The sequence below is a fragment of the Lucilia sericata genome, unplaced genomic scaffold (genome assembly GCF_015586225.1).
Source record: "Lucilia sericata isolate MDLA Ls3-8-SP2 unplaced genomic scaffold, ASM1558622v1 Contig000233F_arrow, whole genome shotgun sequence".
NCBI classification, from domain to species: Eukaryota; Metazoa; Arthropoda; class Insecta; order Diptera; family Calliphoridae; genus Lucilia; species Lucilia sericata.
This window is the reverse complement of record NW_023994260.1, coordinates 347,064-365,211: the sequence shown is the minus strand read 5'-3', so window position 1 is coordinate 365,211 and position 18,148 is coordinate 347,064. Positions and strand designations below refer to the sequence as shown.

Below are 18,148 nucleotides of genomic sequence, written 5' to 3'. Positions count from 1 at the left end.
TTTCTATAAATTCTCTTTCTTTAGAGAATTTTCGATAAATTCCCTTTCTTTAGAGAATTTTCGATAAATTCCCTTTTTTTAGGGAATTTTCGATAAATTCCCTATTTTTAGAGAATTTTCGATAAATTCCCTTTTTTTAGGGAATTTTCGATAAATTCCCTTTCTTTAGGGAATTTTCGATAAATTCCCTTTCTTTAGGGAATTTTCGATAAATTCCCTTTCTTTAGGGAATTTTCGATAAATTCCCTTTCTTTAGGGAATTTTCGATAAATTCCCTTTCTTTAGGGAATTTTCGATATATTCAGTTTTTTTTAGAAAATGTTCGATAAATTCTCTTAGAAAATCTTCGAAAAATCTTGTTTCATTAGAGTATATTCTGTCTTTAGAGAATTTTCGATAAATTCTCTTTCTTTAGAGAATTTTCGATAAATTTTCCTTAGAGAAATTCTGTTTCTTTAGCGAATTTTCGATAAATTCTCTTTCTTTAGAGAATTTTCGATAAATTCTCTTTATTTAGAGAATTTTCGATAAATTCTCTTTATTTAGAGAATTTTCGATAAATTCTCTTTATTTAGAGAATTTTCGATAAATTCTCTTTCTTTAGGAGAATTTTCGATAAATTCTCTTTCTTTAGGAGAATTTTCGATAAATTCTCTTTCTTTAGGAGAATTTTCGATAAATTCTCTTTCTTTAGAGAATTTTCGATAAATTCTCTTCCTTTAGAGATTTTGCGATAAATTCGCTTCCTTTAGAGATTTTGCGATAAATTCTATTTCTTTAGAGAATTTTCGATAAATTCTCTTTCTTTAGAGATTTTCCGATAAATTCTCTTACTTTAGAGATTTTCCGATAAATTCTCTTACTTTAGAGAATTTTTGTTAAATTCATTTTAATTAGAAATTGTTTATAACCTTTTACCTTTTTGAAATAAAAACACATTATTTTTTGGTTTGTTTTTGAAATGTGAAATGATTTACTTTCTTTATTTATTGTTTAAATTTCTTATCAGACACATGTTATACATTTGTTTTTTTTTTTTTTCTTTTTAATTTTGTATCAATGCGGTTGTTAATTTGCCATTTTTTAAGTTTTTTCTTAATAAATTTTTAATGAATTCTATTCGTTTTAAATAATTTTTTTTACTGATTTAGGTATTTCTTTTTTTAAAATTTCATTAATTCATTAAACATTTATTTTATGTTTAAAGAGGGATATTTTTTTTTAATATTTTTTTTTATTTTAAAACAGGGGAGGTTTATTTAAAAATCACAATGATATATTTTGTTTTATGATTATGAGATAAGTTTTCATAATATTTTTTTGTTACAAAATTTTTTTTTTATAAATGAACCTGCAGCAAATTTCCACTATTTAAATGGAAATATTAACTAACAAAATTATTTTATTTTATAAATATTTTTTGTTTGTTTTTTTTTTTTTTTTTTGAAATGTGTAAACTTTCTTGGCCAAAGGCTAAATTGTGACAAGAAAGTTAAACTAACAAATTTTTGTTTTTCTCTTTTCGTAATTTTCCAAATTAATAATGTGTGTATAGGTATCAGGGTTTTAAGCTGATGTTGGTTTTATACTCTAGTGATTATTAAAAATCTACTTTCAAAACTAATTAATGTACTGTTTTTTTAAATATATACGTTACAGGAAGTTTAAATATTTAATTAACTTGCCATTGTATTTTTGACTTGATTTTTTTTGTTTTTAAATATTTATCTGTCTTATTTAATATGCAGCATAAAAGTTAATAATGTATTTTTGTATATATTTTTAGTAATTTGGGTTTGATTTTTTCCATTCACTAAGTTTTATATTCTTTTTAATAATTTTATTAAACAATATATTTATGTGTTTGTTAATGTTTGTATGAATTTTAAAAAAGAAAATCTTTTACTTGCATTTTTTCTTAAAATAAAATTTAAATAAAAAAGAAAACAACAAAAAACCGAAAAAAGAACTAATAATCTCTCTAAACTTATTACAAACTGCAAAAATTATACTAAACAGCTACACTAATCTTCATTACAAGACGCTGAAGTGGGCGAGGATGGTGACAGGGGTGTTGTTAGGCCTGAAGACAATAAGTTCGATGCAGAGGCCGAGGTTGTGGGTATATTATCATCTCTATAGTTTAAACTATCAAAATCTCTTTTAAGGTGATCACATCCGGCTGTAGTTCTACTATTGGCCACATTAGATGTTAAATCTAAACCTAAAGGTTTTATGTCTTTTTTAATATTATCTGCTTTTATTGTGGCCGGTAGTGAGACATCATACAATGTAGATTTACCGTTTTCATCTAAAATAATATTGAGTTTCTCGGTTTCCTTTAAGGGTTTATGATGCAATGGGGTCTCTTGCAATTCTGACTCCTGCAAAGGTTTATTCAAACGTAAACCTTTGCTCAAATCTTCCGTAAGTAGTTCGTGTACGGTAGTGCCATCGTTTTGTCTGGAAACTTTATATATGACAGGACATGATTTGGAGTTTTTCACATCATTAGTATCTTTATAATCACGTATTTCATTGAGCTCTATATTACTATCACCCAGGGCACAATCTAAAATGCAATAAAATATAAAAATCAATTAAATTTAATTACAAAATTTTAGGTATTTTAACTTTACCTTCATAAAATGAATGTCTTTGTTTGCCATTATTACTACTGCCACTTGCTGCTGCAAACTTATCGGCCATGGTAGCTGCATAATGATTATCCTCTATACTGCCCGCACCCAAAGGATGTTCTGCTGTGATTTTCAATTGATTCAAAGCTGTAGTCGTATCATCCATACTGGCTAGATTATTAATGGTTGTGGGACTTTCCAATTGCATGGGTGTATTGATTAAAAATGCTCTTGGCTGCATTCGGAAATCTAGATTTCTATGTTCGAGATTCTCATTGATGTAGTTGATGTGTATGGGTGAAGTTTGTAAATTCAATTGGGAGTGTCTTAGGTTGTCTTCCACTTCCGGTGGTGTATAGTATATGGAAGCTTTGCTTGCTGAATTATTGGCTGCCATTAGTTTGGTTTTCAGTAATTGTAAATCTTTGACATCTTTGGAATTGAAAGAGTTGTGTATGGAGGAAAGGGGATGATTTTGATTTGCATAGCGAAAATGATAGTGCAGATGTGGATCACCGGTTGCTGCCATTTTTTGTTTGAAGTAAAAATCTATGTCTAGAAAGGAGAAATTTGGAAGATTTGTGAGGTTAGTTTAAGGTATTTCGGGAAATTAAATGGTTCAACAACAGATGTAAATAGAACCACTTTAGATAGCAATCATGGACCCTACCCGCCCATACATTTAACTATCTGTCCATCATTCTATCTATCTATCTATCTATCTATCTATCTATCTATCTATCTATCTATCTATCTATCTAGCTATCTATCTATCTATCTATCTATCTATCTATCTATCTATCTATCTATCTATCTATCTATCTATCTATCTATCTATCTATCTATCTATCTATCCTATCTATCTATCTATCTATCTATCTATCTATCTATCTATCTATCTATCTATCTATCTATCTATCTATCTATCTATCTATCTATCTATCTATCTATCTATCTATCTATCTATCTACCTATCTATCTATCTATCTATCTATCTATCTATCTATCTATCTATCTATCTATCTATCTATCTATCTATCTATCTATCTATCTATCTATCTATCTATCTATCTATCTATCTATCTATCTATCTATCTATCTATCTATCTATCTATCTATCTATCTATCTATCTATCTATCTATCTATCTATCTATCTATCTATCTATCTATCTATCTATCTATCTATCTATCTATCTATTATCTATCTATCTATCTATCTATCTATCTATCTATCTATCTATCTATCTATCTATCTATCTATCTATCTATCTATCTATCTATCTATCTATCTATCTATCTATCTATCTATCTATCTATCTATCTATTCTATCTATCTATCTATCTATCTATCTATCTATCTATCTATCTATCTATCTATCTATCTATCTATCTATCTATTCTCTTTCTTTAGAGAATTTTCGATAAATTTCTTTCTTTAGGGAATTTTCGATAAATTCTCTTTCTTCAGAGAATTTTCGATAAATTCTCTTTCTTTAGATAACTTTCGATAACTTCTCTTTCTTTGGAGAACTTTGGATAAATTCTCTTTCTTTAGAGAATTTTTGATAATCTCTTTAGAAGTGTTTCGAAAAATTCTCTTTTTTTTTGGAGAATTTTCGATAAATTCTCCTTCTTAAGAGAATTTTCGTTAAATTTTCTTTCCTTAAAGTATTTTCGATAAATTCTCTTGCATTAGTGAATCTTCGATAAACTCTCTTTAGATAATTTTGAATAAATTCTTTTTCTATCTAATTATTTACATATTTTCCATTTATTTCTCAACTTACCTTCTGCAATATCTTCTTCGCCACGGCCACGACAATTTTCAAAATAAAAGCTGGGTAAATTTTCTAAAACTTTGTTAAGACTTTGCTGTTGATATTTGTAGCCTTCGCGTAAACGCAACACTTGATGAGCACTGAATTTACGTATTTTATTGCGTTGGAAGACATAATTTTCACGTACCCAATTCAATTGGCCAGTCGAGTAGTCACGAACCTTTTTCACCTTTAGATAAAACAAAATTTATCAATTAATTTCCCATAAAAGAAGAAAATGAAAAAGAAGAGATCTACCTGATCATAATACTGATCTTTAAGTGATGTTAAATGATTTGAACCAATATCACGAAATTCTTTTAAATGTTTCGCCTGAGAAGTGTAACTACTTTGTATCCATTCCACTTGTTGTGTGCAATTCTCGCGTATGCGATGTACCTTAGGATTACAGAAATAAAAAAATAATTAAAATATCTTTTCTGCCATATGCATTTATTAAATAATTTACCTGTTGAGCATAATTTTCTCTTAACTTTTCCAGCTGTTGACTTTTATAGGTCTCTATACTATCCAGCATAGCATAGATTTGTTTCGAATCGCGGCGAACGTTTGCTACGAGATGCACAACAGAAGAATTTTTCACAAAAACGATATCTACAATTTAACAAACAATAATAACATTAAATTAAATAAGTTATTAATGGGTTTTGTTGTGTTTTATGTTTAATGTCACCAACTTATTGAAAATTGCTCTTAATCCTTGTACAATTAAGGTCAATAATAAAAATGATGTAGCCGCCGCTATACCCGATAATAAACTACCAATTTTAACGCGGTAAAAAACAATAGGATCTATTTGTAGTCTGTGGGAATAGGAAACAAAAAAGGTAATTATTAGGGTAAAATAATACAAACAATTGTGTAAATTACCTTATAAATGCTGAAGCATTTCCCATAACATTGTAAGCATAGCATGTATAAAGGCCACTATCACGTCTCGTTATATTGCTAACCAACAGCGAACCATTTTCTATTAGTGCGATACGCTCCTTGGCATCTGGTCGTTGTAGACTAACATTCAGTGTTGTCTCATCACCGGTCAGTTTATTAAATTGAAATTTACCCAATTCTTTGTCGTTGTGATTGATTATAATTGGACGTTTATCAGGATCGGCATGATAACGTAATATTTTATTTGTTGGTGTTACCTGGAATTCAAATTTACCATTAAGATCATTTTATATTAGAAAACAGAAAGTTTATAATTCAAACTGGTTTGAAACACAAACTTTTCACAAATTCGGGAGTGGAGAGAATCTTTGATATTGAGATAATTTGTAGATTTATTTTATTAAATTTTTATTGTAGTTGTAGATGCTGAGCGGTTCTGAAGGTGACAATTTTTATTCTCACGCGATATTTTAATATTGATACGTAGGAATACGTCTATACTGAGGGAGTAACAATCAGTATAGACGATATTGTAGATCTAAGAACGATCATAGACTGACATCAAAATGTTGAAAGTAGGTACAAAATCTGTGTGATCAATAGTGGTCCTTTCCAATTCTTAAGTAAGTAAGTAAGTTAAGTACGTAGTAAGTAAGTAGTACGTACGTAAGTAAGTAAGTATCAGTCCGTCCGTCCGTCCGTCCGTCGTCCGTCCGTCCGTCCGTCCGTCGTCCGTCCGTCCGTCGTCCGTCGTCGTCCGTCCTCGTCCGTCCGTCCGTCCGTCCGTCCGTCCGTCGTCCGTCCGTCCGTCCGTCCGTCCGTCCGTCCGTCCGTCCGTCCGTCCGCGTCCGTCCGTCCGTCCGTCGTCCGTCCGTCCGTCCGTCCGTCCTCGTCCGTCCGTCCGTCCGTCCGTAGTCCGTCCGTCCTCCGTCGTCCGTCCGTCCGTCCGTCCGTCCGTCCGTCCGTCCGTCCTCCGTCCGTCCGTCCGTCCGTCCGTCCGTCCGTCCGTCCGTCCGTCCGTCCGTCCGTCCGTCCGTCCGTCCGTCTCCGTCCGTCCGTCCGTCCGTCCGTCCGTCCGTCCGTCCGTCCGTCCGTCCGTCGTCCGTCCGTCCGTCCGTCCGTCCGTCCGTCCGTCCGTCCGTCCGTCCGTCCGTCCGTCCGTCCGTCCGTCCGTCCGTCCGTCCGTCCGTCCGTCCGTCCGTCCGTCCGTCCGTCCGTCCGTCCGTCCGTCGTCCGTCCGTCCGTCCGTCCGTCCGTCCGTCCGTCCGTCCGTCCGTCCGTCCGTCCGTCGTCCGTCCGTCCGTCCGTCCGTCCGTCCGTCCGTCCGTCCGTCCGTCCGTCGTCCGTCCGTCCGTCCGTCCGTCCGTCCGTCGTCCGTCCGTCGTCCGTCCGTCCGTCCGTCCGTCCGTCCGTCCGTCCGTCCGTCCGTCCGTCCGTCCGTCCGTCCGTCCGTCGTCCGTCCGTCCGTCCGTCCGTCCGTCCGTCCGTCCGTCGTCCGTCCGTCCGTCCGTCCGTCCGTCCGTCCGTCGTCCGTCCGTCCGTCCGTCCGTCCGTCCGTCCGTCCGTCCGTCCGTCCGTCCGTCCGTCCGTCCGTCCGTCCGTCGTCCGTCCGTCCGTCCGTCCGTCCGTCCGTCCGTCCGTCCGTCCGTCCGTCCGTCCGTCCGTCCGTCCGTCCGTCCGTCCGTCCGTCCGTCCGTCCGTCCGTCCGTCCGTCCGTCCTCCGTCCGTCCGTCCGTCCGTCCGTCCGTCCGTCCGTCCGTCCGTCCGTCCGTCCGTCCGTCCGTCCGTCCGTCCGTCCGTCCGTCCGTCCGTCCGTCCGTCCGTCCGTCCGTCCGTCCGTCGTCCGTCCGTCCGTCCGTCCGTCCGTCCGTCCGTCCGTCCGTCCGTCCGTCCGTCCGTCCGTCCGTCCGTCCGTCCGTCGTCCGTCCGTCCGTCCGTCCGTCCGTCCGTCCGTGTCCGTCCGTCCGTCCGTCCGTCCGTCGTCCGTCCGTCCTCCGTCCGTCCGTCCGTCCTTCCGTCCGTCCGTCCGTCCGTCCGTCCGTCGTCCGTCCGTCCGTCCGTCCGTCCGTCCGTCCGTCCGTCCGTCCGTCCGTCCGTCCGTCCGTCCGTCCGTCCGTCCGTCCGTCCGTCGTCCGTCCGTCCGTCCGTCCGTCCGTCCGTCTGCCCGTCCGTCCGTCCGTCCTGAACCAGACCGCCCGCAGTGATTCTTTCACCACAGGCTTGTCCGCAGGCGTGGCTCTCTTTCTTATTTGCTTGCCATTAACTACTTCTGAGGTAATTTTTTCTCTGTTTGGATACATCGGCATTCTGCACTTCGATTTGACGCTTCATCACTACAATAATAAGTTATTTAATGCAGAATACATATTTAACAATTTTTAAGCATTGAACAATCTTCTTCTCAATATTCTATCTTCCGTTTGTTGGAATGAGGAAACCTACTCGAAATGCAGAATAGCGATGATTGTTTTCAATTTGGCGTTGGAGTCAACTTATTAAAATTACATTAACATTTTTGCATATAATAATAAACAAAAGTTTATGTTGATGAGACGTTATTTTAAATAATATGAATTAATGAAAATAAATGAAAACAAAGTCGTAATCAGCTTACTATATATCAAATAATATTAATATATAACCAAACTCTTTTAACGTGAGATCCATTAATATCCTAAGCAGCATTTTCTTAAAAATATATTGTGTTTCTATTACAAATATAGATAACAGTAGAAACAAATTATATACAATAAGTTATAACCTATTAAATGTAAATTCTATTTAAAAACAAAATAACATTAAAACAACAATTTATTAATAAATAAAAAAAGCCAGTAAAACTTCAACATACCCAAATAACATCTGGTGATGGACTGCCCGAAAATAAACAGTCCAATTTGGCAGTCGAATGTAATTCATGCATTTTAACTCCGGTCGCACTTTGCAAACGCGGCGTTGTACAATTTAAAGTTTTCAACAACCGATATCATATCGCCCGGATAACCGTGTAGACATTTCAATGATGAAATCAATAAGTCTAAGTCTTCTGATTTTTCAGAAGACGTAAACTCATTGTGATTTTCCATCAGCGAAAAAGACGAGGCCGAACGTCGATGCATACGAAGGCTAGTGTTTGTCGATGTCAACCACGATGCCAACCAATAGAGTTTACAGTCACATATATAATCATTGTTCAAAATATTGATATTGCGTAAATTAGGCAAATAACTTAGGGTTTCAGGTAAAAAGGAAAGATTATTATGGCCGACATTAAGACGTTCCAATTGATGTAGGGACGATACCTCTGACGGCAGTTGTTGCAGGGCATTATGGGCCAGCAGTAGAATTTTTAAATTGGGCGCATTCAAGAAGAGAGTTTTGCTCAACGTTTTCAATTGATGATTGTGTTGCAGCGACAGATAAGTTAAATGTTTTAGGATCGACGAATCAACATACGAGTTGTCATTGCGTGACAACCAATTGTTAAGCTTTTCAATCGGGGTATGCTCGATGCGCAATGAAATTAAATTTCTCTGATGCATAAATACACCACTTGGCAGTTGGGTAAAACGATTATTGCTCAGGTCCAAATGTTGCAGACGCTGTAGCGGGTGGAATAGAATGGAGGAAATAGTTGTTAAAGCATTCGAGGATATATTCAGGGTTATTAAATTCTTCAACGACTCAAAGGACTTGCGATCAATGGTGGCAATTTGATTTTCCGATAAATCTAAATGTAAGAGTTTCTGTAAATTATAAAACGAGTTGCGGTTGATCATTTGCAGTTGATTTCTTTGCAGCTGTAATATGCGCATTTCGCCATTCGAGGCAAAGAAATTATCGGGAAAAGACAAGAGTTGATTGTCGGCCAAATTGAGTATCTGTAAATCGCCCATCGAACGAAACAGTTGAAAAGGCAAAACTTTCAGTCTATTGTGGGCCACATGTAATCTTTGCAGTTTAAAGACACCATCGAAACTATTGCGCGGAAGATCGGTTAGGAAATTATGGGTCAAGTTTAAAACCTTCAGTTCACTTAAATTGCTTAGAAATTTGCCATTAAATACGTGCAGACGATTATTATCCAAGCGTAATTCAATCAAATGGTTAGCATGGTGTAAAGGCGAAAAGTCACACAATTCCATATCGATTTCGTTGCCCGTTAGCTTAAGTACTCTGAGGCGTCTTACCACGCGCGGACGCACCCACTCTATGCAGACTAAGGCGTTACGTGACAAATCCAAAGATTGTAAATTGTCAAAATTTGTTTCATAATTCTTAAAGAGATCCTGCAGTTGACGATCTTTTACCCCCGACGAAGTCCAATGTAAACTATGCACACTCTCCAGCTGTTGCATTTGCAAATAGACATCCTGCTGTTTGTGGCCTTCATAGCAATGGTTCAGTATTATGTGGGCATATTTAATATATTTTTTAGCTTTTAGCTCTTCATTAACGTTGGGTATCGAAGTGTTTTCACAAAATAATTTAAAGACATTGTCTTCTTCAGCCACACCCGCTAGGGGTGTATTGAAACCTATAATATCATCTTGATAATCAGATAAAATATCTCTATCTTCTATATCATCAGTTATGGTGGTGGTGTCAGATCCATCTTTGCCTATACCAATAGCAGCTAAAGGATGTTGGAAAAATTTCTCTAAAAATCCTAAACTTTCTTTAGTGTGTTTGATTTGTTGTTGCTGCTGTTGGTTATGAAGTTGCAATTGTTGTTGTTGTTGTTGTTGCTGCTTAAGTAGGCTCAATGGATCATTAGCCAGGGTGGTAATACATGATGTAGTTTTTAAATCATTATTATTAATATTATGTTGTAGTTGCTCTTGTTTTAATTCTAATTTAGTAGTGGACGCTTGTACCAGTAATGATGACGATGATGATTTATAATTTGTTAAACGACTGAAGTCAACAATTAGGAATAGAACCAATATCAGGGAAATCTTGGATATTGTTTCCATTTTTCTGTGTGTAATTTTAAAAATTTATATGGCATTATATTGTCATTCCTAAGTGGCATATTATATCTGCAATAAAAGAAACAAAGAAATATTTATTATTAGTTTTTTTAATAGCAATAATGTTATGTAATATTTGTTACTTCAGTAAAATGTTTAATTTTACAAAATCAATATTACAATTGTTAAATATAGAGTACATTTTTCGTGTTTAGTTGTTATGTCATAGATATAATAATACAATACTTCTTACATTAACTCAACACCTCCTCTTTTATTTTATAAAAAAAACACATCTTTCAAAATATTCAAGAATTACAGACAAAATTTATTTTCATTTCTTTTTTTGAACATTTTCTATGGCGTGCTTTAAAGCAATAACGAATGTTCTACTGAATGATAAAAATATACTACTCTATAAGATACACTACAGACTAAACTATAGAATAGACTACAGACTAGACTATAGACTAGACTATAGACTGGACTATAGACTAGACTAGACTATAGACTATATTATAGACTAGACTAGACTAGACTATAGACTAGACTATAGACTAGACTATAGACTAGACTATAGACTAGACTATAGACTAGACTATAGACTAGACTATAGACTAGACTATAGACTAGACTATAGACTAGACTATAGACTAGTACTAGACTATAGACTAGACTATAGACTAGACTATAGACTAGACTAGACTAGACTAGACTAGACTAGACTATAGACTAGACTATAGACTAGACTATAGACTAGACTAGACTATAGACTAGACTATAGACTAGACTATAGACTAGACTGTAGACTATAGACTAGACTATAGACTAGACTATAGACTAGACTATAGACTAGACTATAGACTAGACTATAGACTAGACTATAGACTAGACTATAGACTAGACTATAGACTACACCGGACTATATACTAGGTTATATACTCTACTATAATGTAGTCTATAGTCTATTAGACTATAGTGTAGTCTATAGTCTATCTATAGTCTAGTCTATAGTCTAATCTACAGTCTAGTCTATAATCTAGTCTATAATCTAGTCTATAATCTAGTCTATAATCTAGTCTATAGTCTAGTCTATAATATAATCTATAATCTAGTCTATAGTCTAGTCTATAGTCTACTCTATAATCTAGTCTATTATCTAGTCTATAGTCTAGTCTATAGTCTAGTCTATAATCTAGTCTATAGTCTAGACTATAGTCTAGTCTATAGTCTAGTCTATAGTCCAGTCTATAGTCTAGTCTATAGTCTAGTCTATAGTCTAGTCTATAGTCTAGTCTATAGTCTAGTCTATAGTCTAGTCTATAGCCTAGTCTATAGTCTAGTCTATAGTCTAGTCTATAGTCTAGTCTATAGTCTAGTCTATAGTCTAGTCTATAGTCTAGTCTATAGTCTAGTCTATAGTCTAGTCTATAGTCTAGTCTATAGTCTAGTCTATATTCTAGTCTTAGTCTAGTCTATAGTCTAGTCTATAGTCTATTCTATAGTCTAGTCTACAGTCTAGTCTATAGTCTAGTCTATAGTCTACAGTCTAGTCTATAGTCTAGTCTATAGTCTAGTCTATAGTCTAGTCTATAGTCTAGTCTATAGTCTAGTCTATAGTCTAGTCTATAGTCTAGTCTATAGTCTAGTCTATAGTCTAGTCTAGTCTATAGTCTAGTCTATAGTCTAGTCTATAGTCTAGTCTATAGTCTAGTCTATAGTCTAGTCTATAGTCTAGTCTATAGTCTAGTCTATAGTCTAGTCTATAGTCTAGTCTATAGTCTAGTCTATAGTCTAGTCTATAGTCTAGTCTATAGTCTAGTCTATAGTCTAGTCTAGTTCCTAGAGTCTAGACTAGACTATAAACTACTCTATATAGACTAGACTCTAGTTTAGGCTATAGAGTATAGTATTATTTCATTTCGACAGCCATTAATATTTATAACTACATTTGAAAGATAATATAATAAAAATTTTGACGGTGTGAAGATAAATATGTCGAATATATACGTTCCACACCTCTGTTAAATACATTCCACATGCTGTTAAAATACGTTCCACACCATTCCACACGTTAAATTTAATAAAAAAAATAAAAAATAAAAAAAACAAAATTATTTTTTTTACATTTTAAAAAGAAAATAAATTGATTTAAATTTTTTCACATTTTTATGTTAAAATGACTAAATAAAATTCACTAGAAGTGTGTAAGTTATAAACTATCCCAAACGTATTTCGGGCCCCTAGAACAGACCTGAATGGGACTCTGACACATATGGTGGGAGCTAGTATGGAGAAGTTCCCAAATCTGGAGAGGGGATTTTAAGTTGTTTCCCAGGGCGGACGCTATAATGGAGATTATTTCTAAATTTTTTTGAACTTTAAGTTCTAAACGTGTTGTGGGCCACCTAGGACAGACCTGAACGGGATTCTAACACATAAGGTGAAAGCTAGGATAGAGTAGTGTCCAAAACTGGAATGAGGATTTCAAGTTGTTTCTCAGGGAGGGCGCTATAAGGGGTGGAATTTAATTAATTTTGTTTTTTTTTTATCTAAGTTCCAACCTTATTGGGGGCCACATGGGACAGACCTGAATCGGATCTTAACACATAAGATGAAAGCTGGGACAGAGTAGTGTCCAAAACTGGAAAGAGGATTTAAAGATGTTTCTCAGGGAGGGCGCTATAAGGGGTGGAATTAAATTAATTTTGTTTTTTTTGTACCTAAGTTCCAACCTTATTGGGGCCACATGGGGCAGACCTGAATGGTATCTTAACACATAAGGTGAAAGTTATAACGGAGTAGTGTCTAAAACTGGAAAGAGGATTTAAAGATGTTTCTCAGGGAGGGCGCTATAAGGGGTGGAATTAAATTAATTTTTTTTTTTTGTACCAACCTTATTGGGGGCCACATGGGACAGACCTGAATCGGATCTTAACACATAAAGTGAAAGCTAGGACGGATTAGTGTCCAAAACTGGAAAGAGGATTTAAAGATGTTTCTCAGGGAGGGCGCTATAAGGGGTGGAATTTAATTAATTTTGTTTTTTTTTTGTACCTAAGTTCCAACCTTATTGGGGGCCACATGGGGCAGACCTGAATCGGATCTTAACACATAAGGTGAAAGCTGGAACAGAGTAGTGTCCAAAACTGGAAAGAGGATTTAAAGATGTTTCTCAGGGAGGGCGCTATAAGGGGTGGAATTAAATTATTTTTTTTTTGTACCAACCTTATTGGGGGCCACATGGGACAGACCTGAATCGGATCTTAACACATAAAGTGAAAGCTAGGACGGATTAGTGTCCAAAACTGGAAAGAGGATTTAAAGATGTTTCTCAGGGAGGGCGCTATAAGGGGTGGAATTTAATTAATTTTGTTTTTTCGTACCTAAGTTCCAACCTTATTGGGGGCCACATGGGTCAGACCTGAATGGGATCTTAATACATAAGGTGAAAGCTAGGACGGAGTAGTGTCCAAAACTGGAAAGAGGATTTTAAGTTGTTTCTCAGGGAGGACGCTATAAGGGGTGGAATTTAATTAATTTGTCTTTTGTACTTTAAGTTCCAAACTTATTGCGGGCCACATGTGACAGACCTGAATGAGATCTTAACACATAAGGTGAAAGCTAGGACGGAGTAGTATCCAAAACTGGAAAGAGGATTTTAAGTTGTTTCTCAGGGAGGGCGCTATAAGGGGTGGAATTTAATTAATTTTGTTTTATTTGTACCTAAGTTCCAACCTTATTGGGGGCCACATGGGACAGACCTGAATCGGATCTTAACACATAAAGTGAAAGCTAGGACGGAGTAGTGTCTAAAACTGCAAAGAGGATCTTAAGTTGTTTCTCAAAGAGGACTATAATGGGTGGAGGCTATAAAGGGTGGAATTTATTTACACAGTTTATGTTCCAAATACAGTTTATGGGACAGACCTGAATGGGATTCTAACACATAGGATGAAAGCTAGGACGGAGTAGTATCCGAAACTGGTAAGGGGATCTTAAGTTGTTTCTCAGCGAGGACTATAAAGGGTGGAATTTATTTAGACAGTTTATGTTCCAAATGTATTGCGAGCCACCTAGGACAGACCTGAATGGGATTTTAACACATAGGATGAAAGCTAGGACAAAATAGTATCCGAAGCTGGTCAGGGGATATTAAGTTGTTTCTCAGGGCGGGCGTTATAGGAAGTAGAATTCGTTTAGTTTTTTTGCATTTTAAGTACCAAACTTATTGTTTTTAGTTTTTTCTGTTCTCGTAATTTTTGCAAGTAAATAGGAAAAATTCAATAATTCCCTTTAGCCCAAAAAGCTCTGGAACAAAGCCACTATTTTTTATTAATTTCATACACAAAAAAAATATTTTTTAATTTTTCTTGTTGTTCAAAACGTATTTGAGATTGCAATTTTATGACTCAAATATAAAAAATAATTAAACCCTTTTAAAATTTATGATTAATCGTTTTATTGAAAATTCTTTTTTTGTGTACCTTTTTTTCACCAAAAATAAAGATTCTATATTTTGCAACAGCTTTAACATTTTTCAAAATTAAATTTTTAACAAAAAAAAAATATTTTTCGAATTTTTTTACTAAAAAAATAATTTTTCGCTACAAATTCAATTGCTAACCGAGGTCTTAACTATTCTTTATTTCAGCTTTTGTTTTTCAAATTTTTTATGAATTATTGAGAAATAATTAAAAAACTTAACATTTCCCACATTTACAATCTTATACTCCTGTCTGTTCTGTAAATCGATTCGGTTTCAAAAACGAGAAACTTTTAAAACCGAATTTGGTGTTCTGCAAATCGAATATTTATTTGAACGTAAAATTCAGAAAAACAATAATATTTTAAATGAAAAAGAGTTTAAAATGCCCATAGCATTTATACTAAGTTACAATTATATTAAAAAACACAAAAAACAATTATTTAATTTATTTTAATAAAATTAAATTTATTAATTTATTTTAATAAAATTAAAATGAGAAAAATTATGAGAATTCGTTCTTAAACGAAAAATTTACTCGGATTCGGTTTACAGAACAGACAGGATTATTTGTGAATATCTCTTATTCTGAATGAAAATTTATTACAAAATTGTTATCAGTTATGAAATATTTTTTTGTTACAAATTGAATTTTTACTTTGACAAACATTACAACGAGATATAATTTTACAGTTTTTATATTGAACCTGAACGAGTCCATATACACATGATACTAGAGGACATTTAAAGTGTTTCATTTTGTGATCCTTTTTAAAGGACACTTTATTTTGTCCGATAAAACAGTGAGTTTACTTTTATTTAAAATGTTATACAGAAAAATTTTCGGTGGAATAAATTTGTTTTACTGTTATTTTTGTAGCATTGTATATAAACTAAACGAATTTAAAAAAAATTCCATATTCAATAATCATTTAACAGATTTTTCGATGAAATAATGTAGCATGAGCACTTTTGCACTTTATTTTGTCCGATAGTGTATGTTGAAACCTTAGAGTCATTTTAATAAATTTGAATATCCTCATCCTTAACGTTAAAGTCCTTTAAAAAGGAGAAAAGATAACAAATTGAAAAACTGAAAACTTCAGTATCATGGGCATATGGTCTCGTTTAGGTCCAATAATTTCTGTCGCACGGTGTTATATTTTCATAAAAACTAAACCCTTTAATTTGTTTAGTCATAAACATTTCTGTGGTAAAAAGGCAAAAGTACATATCGTCACCTAAAACGCAAAAAACTATTTAAATTGAAAAGTTTGTTTCTATCAGCGCTATTTATTTTTATAAAATAATCAAATTGTTTAATGGTAAAACGTATTATTTGTTATGATAGTTGACATTGGCGTACATAAAAATGGATAAATTGGATTTTTTACCTTTAATATTTAAATGTTTTTGTAGATAGGGCCTTTTGTTTTTTGTCAATAAGATCGCTAATTTTGGTCGGAGGAGTCTAATTTATTTTGTGAACATTTGTTTGATGCAATACATTAGAATCAGCAATAAAATCGATTTTGGATTTTTGGTTAGTTAGGGCCGTTTGCGTTTCAGGTGACGATATGTTGTTCTTCTTTCGTACTTTTCATAAGAACGTTTTAAATTCCAATACAATACAACAACAAAAAACGTTTGGAACTTAAAGTACAAAAAAAAAAAAATAAAATAAAAACTAATTCCACTTCCTATAACGCCCGCCCTGAGAAACAACTTAATATCCCCTCACCAGCTTCGGATACTATTTTGTCCTAGCTTTCATCCTATGTGTTAAAATCCCATTCAGGTCTGTCCTAGGTGGCTCGCAATACATTTGGAACATAAACTGTCTAAATAAATTCCACCCTTTATAGTCCTCGCTGAGAAACAACTTAAGATCCCCTTACCAGTTTCGGATACTACTCCGTCCTAGCTTTCATCCTATGTGTTAGAATCCCATTCAGGTCTGTCCCATAAACTGTATTTGGAACATAAACTGTGTAAATAAATTCCACCCTTTATAGCCTCCACCCATTATAGTCCTCTTTGAGAAACAACTTAAGATCCTCTTTGCAGTTTTAGACACTACTCCGTCCTAGCTTTCACTTTATGTGTTAAGATCCGATTCAGGTCTGTCCCATGTGGCCCCCAATAAGGTTGGAACTTAGGTACAAAAAAAAACAAAATTAATTAAATTCCACCCCTTATAGCGCCCTCCCTGAGAAACAACTTAAAATCCTCTTTCCAGTTTTGGATACTACTCCGTCCTAGCTTTCACCTTATGTGTTAAGATCTCATTCAGGTCTGTCACATGTGGCCCGCAATAAAGTTGGAACTTAGGTAAAAAAAAAAAAAAAAAAATTAATTAAATTCCACCCCTTATAGCGCCCTCCCTGAGAAACATCTTTAAATCCTCTTTCCAGTTTTGGACACTACTCCGTCCTAGCTTTCACTTTATGTGTTAAGATCCCATTCAGGTCTGCCCCATGTGGCCTCCTATAAGGTTGGAACTTAGGTACAAAAAAAAAACAAAATTAATTTAATTCCACCCCTTATAGCGCCCTCCCTGAGGAACATCTTTAAATCTTCTTTCCAGTTTTGGACACTACTCCGTCCTAGCTTTCACCTTATGTGTTAAGAACCCATTCAGGTCTGTCCCATGTGGCCCACAATAAGTTTGGAACTTAAAGTACAAAAGACAAATTAATTATATTCCACCCCTTATAGCGCCCTCCCTGAGAAACAACTTAAAATCCTCTTTCCAGTTTTGGATACTACTCCGTTCTAGCTTTCACCTTATGTGTTAAGATCCGATTCAGGTCTGTCCCATGTGGCCCCCAATTAGGTTGAAACTTAGGAACAAAAAAAAAAATTAATTAAATTCCACCTCTTATAGCGCCCTCCCTGAGAAACATCTTTAAATCCTCTTTCCAGTTTTGGATACTATTCCGTCCTAGCATTCACCTGATGTGTTAAGATCCGATTCAGGTCTGTCCCATGTGGCCCCCAATAAGGTTGGAACTTAGGTACGAAAAAACAAAATTAATTAAATTCCACCACTTATAGCGCCCTCCCTGAGAAACATCTTTAAATCCTCTTTCCAGTTTTGGACACTACTCCGTCCTAGCTTTCACTTTATGTGTTAAGATCCGATTCAGGTCTGCCACATGTGGCCCGCAATAAAGTTGGAACTTAGGTACAAAAAAAAAAAAAAAAAATTAATTAAATTCCACCCCTTATAGCGCCCTCCCTGAGAAACATCTTTAAATCCTCTTTCCAGTTTTGGACACTACTCCGTCCTAGCTTTCACTTTATGTGTTAAGATCCCA

The 18,148-nt window shown here is 35.3% G+C and overlaps 1 protein-coding gene across 1 annotated transcript in view; it reads right to left on the bottom strand.

Moving 5' to 3' along the window:
* Window positions 1–1,370: 1,370 nt before the first annotated feature.
* LOC119602467 overlaps window positions 1,371–18,148 on the bottom strand; it is a 55,057-nt gene continuing 38,279 nt past the window's right edge. Inside the window, 10 exon segments of the mRNA XM_037954008.1 lie at window positions 1,371–2,572; window positions 2,640–3,194; window positions 4,428–4,647; window positions 4,716–4,856; window positions 4,927–5,013; window positions 5,015–5,072; window positions 5,156–5,281; window positions 5,349–5,626; window positions 8,221–8,346; window positions 8,348–10,411. Of these exon segments, the coding sequence (XP_037809936.1) occupies window positions 2,025–2,572; window positions 2,640–3,194; window positions 4,428–4,647; window positions 4,716–4,856; window positions 4,927–5,013; window positions 5,015–5,072; window positions 5,156–5,281; window positions 5,349–5,626; window positions 8,221–8,346; window positions 8,348–10,345 (4,137 nt within the window). The 5' untranslated portion in view covers window positions 10,346–10,411 and the 3' untranslated portion in view covers window positions 1,371–2,024.